Here is a 12385-nt window from a genome sequence, read left to right as displayed (position 1 = left end):
CACAAAGAAAAGAAAATCAAGAAAGCAAAGCCAAATAATTGTTTGTTTGGTTGTGTCTCACAAAATATTTTCATCAAGATTGTAACTCTCAAATTGCCAAAAGCAACTTGGGATTGCTTGAAGGAAGAATATGTTGAAGATGAAATGATTCAAAACATGCAAGTGCTAAATTTAATGAGAATTTGAGTTACAAAGAAAGAAGGAGTCTAAGACAACCAAACAATACTCAAAGAAATTTATTGGCATTGCTAATTAAGGTACAATTACTAGGAACACGATTTATTAATTCTAGAATTGAATTTTTTTTAGAAATTGTACCTAAGAGATATGAAGTTTCAATAATAGTCTTGGAAAAAACAAAGGATTTGAGTAAAATCACTTTGGTAGAGGTCTTACATGCATTGTAAGCAATAAAACAAATGAGGTATATGAGGAAAGAAGGAGTTGTGAAGGGTGTATATTTAGCTAAATGGAAAAACAACAATGGTGGCAAAAACAAGAAGAAAGGAATCATTCCAAGAGAACAATCAAAATAATAGTACTCAAAACTTTTCATCATATCCTTATTGCAAAAAGACCAGTCATCCACAACAAAGATGTTAATGGAGGCCTAAAGAAATATGTTACAAGTACGGACAATTAAGGCATGTGAAAGATGTGTGCAAATCTCACGAGTAATAAGAAGTCAACATTATTGAAAATCAACAAGACTCTCAATGTCATGCTTTATGGCCAAAAAATCCTTTAAAGCTTAAATTATTGATAGTGGTTGCACAAACTATATGACTTATGATCGAGAACTCTTCAAAGAACTCAACAAAACTAATATCTCTAAAGTTCAAATGGGGAATGAAGCACATCTTGCAACAAAAGGCAAAGGAATAATTGCTATTAAAATTCATTTAGATTTTAAATTAATATTTGATGTTTTATACGTTCTTTATATTAATCAACATTTGTTGAGTGTTGCTCAGTTGTTAGAAAAAGGCTACAAAGTGTTATTTGAAGATAAAAATTGTCTGATTAAACATATAAACAACAAAGAAGTGCTCAATGTTTATATAAATGACAAGAGTTTTGCTTTAAATTTGGTGAAAGATGAGTCAATTATAGATGAAAATACAAGTAAAAAGCATAAAGATGCATGTCTTTAGAAGAAATTTGATGGTTAGTAGGAGAATAAAGATGATGAAAAATTACCTTTAAAAGAGAAGTTCGAGTCAAACGCTAAGAGATCTCACTCAAGAGAGATTCTAAAAAAGTCACAAGCAAAATAAAAGAAAACAGTAAAAAAAATATATACTTTAGATTTTCTGTGTCCCAAAATTTGATGCCTCGAAGGTTCTTATATAATTCTCTCTTCTTGTTTTTTTTTTTGCAAAATGAATTATCAAATCTCAAATCATATATGAGGAAAAAAAATTAAGAGTGAAAAAAGAGGAAGAAAGAATGCTATTTTGGATTTTCTATGATGATTGGTGTGAAATGAGAATTGGACAATATAAAAATGAAAAATTAAATATGTTAATTTAGGTTAAAATTGATAAATGAAGGTGAATTGTGTAAAACAATTTATAGAGGAGAGATATAATTGAAGATTGCTTAAAAATTGACAAATAGATATGGAGTAAACACTTAATTTGATTCCTAAAAAATGGTAAAGGTGGTTGATAAGTTTTTGAAAAATTCTTTATGACATCTCTGTTCCTAAATTTTAACTCTGTTATACAAATTAATCTTTCTATTATTTTCAATTACTAACTCTATTAATTTCTTAAATAATTAGTAATTAAATATCATGTTTACATTTATTCTCCCTTCCAAATTTAAAGAGTTAAAATTTAAGAATCTAATATCACGAAATTTTTTTTTTTCAAAGATCTATCGATCACTTCTCCATCTTTTAAATCGTGAATAGATACGGCAATATATATCTCATCTCTATGTCTAATTATATGTTTATGCTCTTAATCTCATTTTAATTCTGTCTTTATGTCCTTGAGATTCTCTGCGGTATATCATGTGCAATGTTAAAATATCTATATGTTGGGTGATTAAATAGTTACCATAAAAATGTAAAATACATTTACCCATATATTCAAGTTCCTTATTTTTTTTCTTAAAACCAAATTTATGATATGGACAATTTATGACTGACTCAGCACATGGCATTCAACACTTCAAATAATGCGTATTGCCTTTCGCATTTTCTTGTCTTTTCTTTGTTTTTTTTTTAATAAACTTTACATTAGTTATAGGTACACTACTAGAAAAGTGTTATTTTCTTGCAAATTTTCCTGCAAAAAAATATTCGCAGAAATTTTTTGCGAATTTTCTTGCAAAAAAATATTCGTAGAAATTTTTTGCGAATTTTCCTGTAAAAAAATATTCATAGAAATTTTTTGCGAATTTATTTGCGAAAAATAATTTATAGATATTTCCTATAAATTTTGCTACAATTTTAATAATCGTAGAAATTTTTTTCCATGGTAATAAAAATTTGCAGAAAATATTGTAAGAATTTTATTTTGTTTCTTGCAGATTTTCTTGCAAAAATAAATTCGCAAGTAATTTTTACTAAATGGTAGAAAAATTTTGCAGGTAACTTTTCTTGCGAATTTTCCTGCAAATTTTAATTCGCAAGAAAAATTTAAAAAAAAATTAAATTTATAAGTTTAATATTTTAAAAAAAACTTCAAGTCCCACATCGATTGAAAATAAAGCAATTAAAGAGTATATAAGTTGGGGCAACACTTACCTTACAAGTTGACTTATATGGTTGAGTGTTAGGCTTATAATCTACAATCTTAGAATTTAAAAGATTATGTATCACATTCACATGTTGGAGGCATGGAAACAAATTCTTCGGATGAATTCATTGTGAGCATTTGAAAGTTGAAAAATTATTGATAGAATTTATAGTAATTTAAAAAATATTCTTGCAAAATTTCTTGCAAAAAAAATTCGCAGGAAACTTTCCTGCGAATTTTCCTACGAATTTTTTTTTGCATGAAACTTTCCTGCAAATTTTTTTTTGCAGGAAAGTTTCCTGCGAATTTTTTTCGCAAGAAATTTCGCAGGAAAATTTCCTGCGAATTTTAAAATTCGCAAAAAAATATTATCCACGAAGGTATTACCTGCAGATAAAATTTCGCAGGAAAATTTGCAAGAACAACGTTTCCTGCGAATTTTTATGAAAAATTCGCAAGAAAAGTCGCATGTAATAAGAGAAATTCTAGTAGTGGTATAGTTAAATATATATATATATATATATATATATATATATATATATATATATATATATATATATATATATAAAATACAAAAGGCAACAAAACCTTTGTTAAAATTATTTTAATATTATCTTAATTATAATTACTTAATCAATAAATATCGTGGATAGCAAATTGTAATATTCTTACTCATCTATTTTTCTTGGTAAAGCTATATATTTAGCATAGATTTGTTATTTATTTATTTATTGGTGGAGGGGGTATACATGGATCTAAATGGTTTGTCTGGGTTGGAGAGGGGGAACAGAAAGACAAAAATTAAAAGAAGGGGGACTGAAATATTAAAATAAGATTTTATGTTCGACATGTTCAAAATCTTTATAATGATATTTGGAGCACTAGAGAAAATAAAGCATTATATCATGAAATGATTAGTGATGAAATAGTAATGTGACAATCATCCAAAACATCATTATATATTCTTAGATGAATAAAATTATAGATTCAGCAGATCGAATCGTGTCTTTAAAAACTCATTGTTAACCATGCTCCTAAGTTAGTCCTACTTGACACGGGAATAAAATCATTGTACGAATCTTAGAAGATAAAGTCTCGATCAATCTATTTTTTTTTCTTCCTTCTTTTTAAGTCTTTATCAATGTTGAACATAATTATAAATGTCCAATTTTTTATTCAGGCTCAAGGACAAATCTTGTCCCTACTAGCTATAATCTTGGATTCAATTTACTTTAGTCCCCTAAGGAAAGCGTACTTCTTCTAAGAAAGGACCAATGTTTGAAAATACTACCCTGATTCACTATCTATCAATGTTTTTGTGTTTTCTTTTTTTCAAAATTATTAATATTTTATAAGCTAAAGTCTTATTAATTGTTTTTCTTTATACCTTATCTTTTTTACAAGCAGATGAGTTTTATTATGGAAGAAAGGGATAATCTTAAGATTGATCAGAGATTGAAGTAGCATGTCTACGTAGTGACTCTAAATTCAAATATTAGTGTTGTCATTTTTATATGTGAATAAAATTATTTAATCTTAACTCTTAAAATAATATAAGCGATTTAAATTAAAAATTACAAATAAAATTATCATGTAACGTCATCATCATAATTGTATTTATTATTATTTTTGTTATCATTATTACTATAATTGTTGTTACCGTTGTCATCTCCACCACCACCATTGCCACCTTACCATCACAATAAAAATAACTACAATAATGGTAATATATTATAACTTTATTTATAATATTTTAATTTTAATTATTTATTTTAATTTAAAAGTTAATATTGAAAATTTTTATTCTTAACCATAATGACAAACAAATAAATAAGAAATAAAAATATTATTATTTGTATGTGATCAAATTATGTTATTTTTTATGTGAGCCCAAGATATCCTCTAGTCGAAAATCAAGGATAAATTTTTTGAAGTACAAAAAATTTATTTATAAAAATAATCTTTCATAAAAAGTTTTTTTTATGGGGGAATTGCTATAACCTCTCTTGAGATTTGTCAAAATGACACCAATCTTCCTTCTATTTTATTAGTTGACATTTACTTCTCTTATTTTATATATTTTTTTTTTGTTCGTCACTCAGTACCGATAGTGGTGACTAATCTCCTCGCTACGTGGAAGACACCTCACCTCCAGGGACGGAGCCAGGATTTCAATACTGGGGGGCCGAGAATTGGAATGATCAAATGAGGCGCTACATTTTTAAAAAAAAAAAAATTTCCAAAGTGATACCACATAGCAGGCCGTACCAGAAGTCCAAAAGTTGAATAAAAAAATAAATTTGGGTTATTCATTTAATTATACATATGAGTTTATATTAAAAATAGGGGGTGCCATATAGTAATATATATGTATATAAAAAAAATTAAAATTGTTGGGGGGGCCGTGGCACCCGTAGGTCCCCCCTTGGCTCCGTCCTTGCTCACCTCAAAAGGTGAGATAACTGGTCCCAATATTTAACGCAGCTGCATACACAAGGCAAGATTCGAACCCCTGACCTTACTTAAGCGTAGATCAATCCCTACTGCTGAACCACACGCTTGGGATTTCCTTATTTTATAATTTAGCTTTCACATACCACCCATTTCCATAATCTTAGTTTATATACATGTTTTACAATTTGAACTATTTTCTATGGTTGAAAAAGTGCAGGGAATTATTAGTATTGTATTTATGCTCTTAGCTTCAATCCATTGTGACATAGTATAAATATAAAAATAATATCATTTACTAATTGACTGCACAAGGACATAAGTGATTAATTATTTCTATCTAAAAAATTCTATATATAATATTAATCATCAAAAATTAAGTTTAAGAAACTTAAATAATTCTAGATGTATCAATAAAGAATATGTCTTTATAGTTTTAATAGTATATTTCTCTGTCATATATCGGAATCATAAAAAAACAATTATGTATCTTTTATAAAACTACTTTTCTGTTGGCATAAATTAAAATGAAGACAACTTAAAGAGTTGTTTTCAATAAAGATACTGAAAAGAATAAATAATAGTGAAAAGAAAATCTCTTAATGAACAAAAAAGAAAAAAGTTATATACATTAAAGATTTATTATTTTTTGCCTGAATAATTTTTAATTTTATTTATAATTTAACCTAAGTTAAATAGAATTAACATTAAGAGAGATATTTATTTTTTAAAAATTAGAGGAATAATTTGTCTCATTTAGGCAAACTTACTTTAAAAGAAGTAAATGCAATCTCCCTAATTTTTTAATATGCATGAAGCTAGAGATGGTAACTCTAACCTCAATTTTATATGTAATAATAATTTTCTTTTCATATACTTAAGGAGTGAGATTATTTGTCAATTTATGTTTTGTGCCATAATGATAAATTATATTACCTCTTTTTTCTTATACATAATAAACTATATTACCCACCATTTATTCGAAGGATTTATATCAGTTTGATACAGCGTTGAAGTAGAATTAGATAAAAACTAATATTATTAAAATGTTTATTTTTATTAACAAACAAAAACAATGATAAAGCAAACAGAACCTTAGTGTGTCTCAAAAAATTGACACTGCAATGAAATTATACACGCATAACTAGTGAGTTATCTCTATGCTAATGACTATTTTTAAAATAATAAAAAAACATAGCACTAGTATCGATTTTATCTTAACAAAAAAATGAGTGTAAGTGTTTGGAATGTATCATTTACGATCACGTTAAATTATCAACTAACATGATTTAAATATATGTTCATATGCTTAATCTTATGGTGAAATTTGATTTTAGATCCAAATTAATTTTATGTTGAAATAATATTAGACAGATTTTACGTTGAATAAAAAAAAATTATTGACTTATATTTAGCATAAACACATTCAAACATAAATCATGTAATTTTACAATCAATTTTAATAAAAAACAATTTCTTTCAATATCATTACAAACGCTCTCCCTAACATACTATAATCGTCTAACAATCGAGAAAAGTTCACTTGGAAGTGTACGAAAACTTTGATCATAACTTTTTAAAATATTTAACGAGAAGATAGACTGTACAGGAGGTGAAAGATAATTTGTCGTATTTACATCATTAATTTTCGATTGGTTGCAAGTATAAACTAAAAACATCCAAACATGAATCACACATTACTTCAAAATCAATGTTTGGAGTAATAGATGGATGGAACTTATGAGTAGCCTAAGGTTATCTTGTATCCACTTGGAGCAATGTCTCTATTGAAGTGTTGCATAGGATCTGATCTCACCCTACATGGTTAAAACTAGGTGGTGCACTAATGTACCCAAAATTGATAGGTTCATTGTAGATTGTAGAAACTAGAAAGTAGAAACCCTCCAAGTTTGTTTGTGTAACGATTCCAGTACAATTTCTACGTGTGTTTAGAAATCCGTTCAAAACTAGTTAAACGGACTTTTTTCACTTTCCGATGAAAAAAGCTCAAGCAAATAATGTGTTGCTTTTGGGTTACTTTGAACTGAAAAACAAACATACCTACAAGATGCAGCGAGAATGATATATAAATTTACCTCAGAAAATTCAATAACATCCATGGGGCTATTCTAAGTTGAGCAAAATAAAATTAAGAATACAACACATATGAACATCATATGGAACGAAAGACACATATCCCAATAAACTATGAAGACACAGGTATTGAGTTTGATACCTGTGTTAAGAGGCATAGGTTGGCCTAATAACCCCCCATCATCTTAACCTGCTATGCTTCATCCTCAAGTTACACAGGAATTCAAGAGGGCACATTAAAGTGAAAAAGCCAGGATATGACAAAGGCAAAGACCATACAGGCTAGAAGGAAATTCAAGAAACGGTGACCCTGCCAGAAATTTCGAATTTCTGCCGGTGGTGCCGGTCCAGATGGTGGTACCGTGGAACCATCATTTGCCTCATTCCACTGTTCTGTCATTTGAATTTCAATAGCACCAGCTACGTTGCGTGCAATTGATCCACAGATTTCACAAGTTCTGTTAAGCATACAAATCAAATAATTAGCAAGGTTAACAAGCCTATTCAAGTAATGCCTCAGTGCAGTAAATCCCACCAAAAACAATGCAAATATATATATATATATATATATATTTATATATATATATATATATACCATGAATATATATATATATATGGAAAATTACTGATCTTGAGCCACATTTTAGCAAAAAACAGGGAAAGCCATACAAAGCAGTTTCTGAGATGCTTTGCAATCCCAGTTCACTAAAACAAATCTATGTTTAGAATATATAATCTCATAAATAACAGCAAATGATAATTGATTTGCCCAGCCGTTGTCACTTCTTAATGTTCTGTGTTTGGGCAGGGAACAGTACACAAGGGAAAAAGGATAAGGAAAACAATCAAGATAAGGACACGAATGAGAGTTTATCCATTGAAAGCTAAATTAGATTATCTTCAATATCCTGGAAAATATGGATCAACAATCACACACGGAATTGTAACAATGCCCAACAATGATTTATTGTGCCAGAAGCCAGAGTTCCTGATTTGATTTCATAACTAGAGAATTTCCAAACATAAAGATAAAGGTAAAACGGTATAATTGATCCAACACAAACTACATGTCTGATAAGAAAAGATAATTCCGAGCATAATATTCTTAACTAAGAAAATCAGCCAAGGGAAAATTGAAGCCAGAAAGTATGAAGCTCAACTTAACATTTAAGTCATACAAGTTTACAACACCAGTGATTCATACAAGTTTATAACAGTAAAAAGGAGAACAATCTAGATGCAACAAATTTTCATGTTTCTTCATACGGTTTAACCATTACATTTATGCTTATTTTGCTTATCTCCAGGTTTTCTGAAATTTAATGCAGATATAAAAACAAACACATGCTTTAAAAGTTAAGTGGAATTGTACAAAGTAGAAACTTAGTTATGCTTATACAATCCCAAAGTTCAAAAACGACATCAAAACTCAGCCTTGCAAAATTACTTCTAAGTTTTAACATGGTCCAGATTGTACATGACAGTTGGCCAGCCTAAGAAATACAGCCAATGATCAACGGATATGAGACACAGGCTTTGCTGTAAGTCTTCCTGAAAATCCACATGCCCTCGGAATGTATGAATATTTTTAACGCATTACTGTTTTAAAAACATTTAAGTTAACCCAATTGAAATTCAAATCTTGCAACTAATTTCTGCTTTAAAAGATTACAAATAAGACGAAAGATCAAGTAGAAACTTTGTGCGTATATGATATGGTCAACTAAAACCTAGTAAAAAACCATGAAAAAAGGAAATTAAAGAAGATTTTATCTGAATCAGAATTTGAACAGGCTAAACAAGCATCATTTTTCATTTGAAGGTGAAAAAGGAACCAAGAATAGGAAAATATGATGTTGCTACCGTTTTTTGTTCTAAGATAGGGGGGCTTATTTTGCAGGCTTCAGTTCAGATAAAAAACACAGAGCAAAATGAATAACTAGAAATTAAATTTGGCAAATGAAGAATGAACAAGAAAAAAGAAAATATCATATAACCAAGTTTCATACTTGCAGCAGTGTAATTTATTTAGTGCTGAGCGGTAGTGAAAAGAAGGATCAAATTAGATCTGTAATGAGTACAGATTGACTATGTAGTGCAATTTTTTCAGAATGCATTCCACCATAAAATCACCTGTGATAAATAGATGTACGAAACACTAAACTGTTTTTGCATATCTACCCACTAAGATACCAATCTTCAGTGTTTCTACTTTCTCTTATTTTTGTTAAACCAAGGTTAATGTAAAGTGATTTCATTCAAAAATTTCCTTTTTCCACTTGTTGAACCTAGAAGACCCATAGATGATAATAAAACTGTGTTTAATTTCTCAAAGTATTTTTCTCTTGGCACACCCCAACAGTTTGATAATCATTTAGTTAAGTTTTGAATTTGGAAATTATTAGAGCTGGTCGGCAATAGGTGAAACTATTGCTTCATGAAATACAGGTATCACAAAAGTCCTATGTGAATGATTCACCTATTCATGATTTCTTTTAAGGAAAGAAAAAAAAGGAATTAATGAATAACGGTGTCCTGATCAATAATAAATAAGGGGATAATTATATTAAACACCCTTGAAGTTAACGTTAATTGCACCGACAGCTTTCTTCATTTGAAAACTACACCCACCTCCCTATGTGGACTGTCCTTACACTTTGACTTACAAAATAATCTTCATAACCCTCCAACTTTTATTTATGGACCATTCATGCAGTCTTATTAAAAATAACAAAGCAAATAAGGTAAGAGTTGTTTTCAAATAATAAAGGTTTCAACAATTCAATGTGATTAACACTAACCTCAAGAAGATCTGTGTAATTATCCCAAAAATAAATGAGAGATCCTGACAGCAACAACTATATCAGTTGACTTAGGACATGTGCAAGTGAAGTTTTGGAGGAAAAGAAAAGGGTGGGCAAAGTTGATATTTTTTAATTAAGAGAGTTAATATTGTTTATACAAATAAACAAAAGATTAGGATATCATTTTATTTCTTTATATTAAAAATTACCAAAATTATAAAATATTTATTAGAAATGAAAATTGTTTTCCCTTCCCTTTTCCACCAAATCCCAAAGATACCATCTGTTCACCAGCAACAGGATAGAGAGGTAGAGGAGCAAATCAAACAAATATTGGAAAAGCTGATACATATGCTTGAACAGTCAGACCTGCAAATAGGGATATTTTCAGCCCCCCTCCAACATTTTTCCTTCAAGCATTTAATCTTTACCTAAACCATTTTTGGAATAATGTAGCTAAATTTAGCTCACAGAATGTCCTTCTGTTTGCAAAAGAAGAATCAGATTCACACTCCATTCTTTCCTCAAAAATAGAAAAGACACTTCATCAAGCGTGATCCTTTAACCCGCATTATTAACCCAAAGCCTCTCGCATCATAAACATGCGCTAAATTGCTCAGGGCAAGAAAACAGCAAATAGGCAACTCGAACTGTCAAATAGCACCAGATTTGGAAAAAAGAGATTAAAGCAAGGCCACCAGAGTACCAAATGCATAACTTCACTCCAAAAGAAAAACACACAATTTAAAAATGGCGAGTAGTAACTAGTAAGTAGTACTCTTCAATCTTACAAATTGACAATACTTTTCCAAAGACATGAAAGTGTACTTACTTGTTGCCCTTGATCTTGAACCAAGCCTCAGCACACTGCTTGTGAGCTGCAGCCAAATCATCCTTACAAGAACATCCTAGCTCAATGGGAGTTCCAGATTCATGATTGGTCATATCCATGCTGAGATGGCAAATCCTACAATCCCTCTCCACATTAGCCAAATGCACCTTAACCTCAGGAGCTGCACCCTCCTCCAGATCCACCTCCACTGAACACTCTGATGCAGAGGATCCTCTCTTCTTCTCACACACTCCCACAATCTCAGTGCCAGAGCCATGGGAGGACCTTTGCTCTTCATCTGACCGGTCTCCGGCGTCGGAGCACCCCTCGCCGACGGCCGAGCTCCGGTGACAGCAAACATTGTCTATGTCAACAACAACATGAGATTGAGACTTGTCCTCAGTAGTGACCAACATTTTGAACACCCAAGTAGAGAATCTTCATGTAATGACTGAGCAAGACAAAGAACATTAATACCCACCAAGTTTTTAAGAAGAAAGTTTCAGTCTTTCTGAACCCCAGCACGAGTTGTGTGAATTGTGCGCAAGGTATGCGATCTCTCTCTTCTGAGTCCCTGACAAAGGACCTGAGCGAGAGAGAGAGAGAGAGAAATGGATCAAAAAAGATGATATAAGGGAAACAGCATTATGAATAATGCAGTGATCTGATGGGAGAAATCTATCCACAAAAAAAAACCTTTTTCTTTTTTGTTTGTTTCTATGTTAAAAAAAAAGGGTCTTGGAAATCTAACAGTGTCTCGATGACTCAAAGCATAGTGTTTTAATATGTGTCTTATTTTCTCCATGTCGATGTCGTTACCATAATTACAAGCAAAAGAAACCTTAACACGGGAAAGATTGTTGAACACGGGGAGGGTGAACGGTGAAGTGACATGGTGTAATGAGTTATGAGATAAGTGGGACCCACGTTTCTCTTTCTCTTGTTGAGTTTGGCGAGAAAATACGGTGGTTTTTTCTACTGTAACAGTAACAGTAACAGAGCAGAGAATGCAAGAAAGAAGGAAAAGGGCGAAAGAATTTGAAGAGTGATTGATAGACAGAGCCATAGAGGTCACCTAAAAAGCTCTTTCTTTTGCCGCTGCCACCAACAGATCAAACTGTGAAAAGCACAAAATTCCTTGTCCTCTTCCACATTCACCGCTTTCACTTTCCCTTTTTTATTTATATACATTTTCTTGTCTTTTTATGTATTTTCCATTTTTAGTAATATATTTCTTGTTTTACTATTTACAAAATTCGTCACCAATTTTTTAAGGTATACGTATTTTATTATCACATTTTTTTTATTTTATTACTTTATTAGTTAACTACAATATTACTAATTGATTATTAATATTATACGTTAATTATTAATGCAATATATTATGTCATATCATCGAATAAATCATCAATTTAATTTTTAAAATATCATCTTTTTTTTTTATAAATAATTTT

General features: G+C 30.2%; 1 protein-coding gene across 1 annotated transcript; it reads right to left on the bottom strand.

Annotated features, from left to right (window-relative positions):
- Positions 1–7270: 7270 nt before the first annotated feature.
- On the bottom strand, positions 7271–11947 carry LOC109813901 (uncharacterized). The gene is made up of 2 exons (XM_020378190.3): positions 10932–11947; positions 7271–7753 (listed from the first exon to the last, which is right to left on the bottom strand). Exons 1-2 carry the CDS (start codon positions 11345–11347, stop codon positions 7519–7521), a joined length of 651 nt encoding a protein of 216 aa, XP_020233779.1. The 5' UTR covers positions 11348–11947; the 3' UTR covers positions 7271–7518.
- Between the last annotated feature and the right edge of the window lie 438 nt (positions 11948–12385).

Source organism: Cajanus cajan, chromosome 9 (genome assembly GCF_000230855.2).
Source record: "Cajanus cajan strain Asha chromosome 9, NIPB_CcT2T_4, whole genome shotgun sequence".
Taxonomy (NCBI): Eukaryota; Viridiplantae; Streptophyta; class Magnoliopsida; order Fabales; family Fabaceae; genus Cajanus; species Cajanus cajan.
The sequence above is the reverse complement of the archived record's forward strand: the minus strand, read 5'-3'. Positions and strand labels throughout refer to the sequence as shown.

Bases quoted from the DNA above. Each gene is read 5' to 3' on its own strand.
- LOC109813901 (XM_020378190.3), bottom strand. From the start codon at position 11,347: ATGTTGGTCACTACTGAGGACAAGTCTCAATCTCATGTTGTTGTTGAC. The intron at 7,754-10,931 runs GTAAGTACACTT...TATGCTTAACAG, and splicing joins TTCAAGATCAAGGGCAACAA to AACTTGTGAAATCTGTGGAT.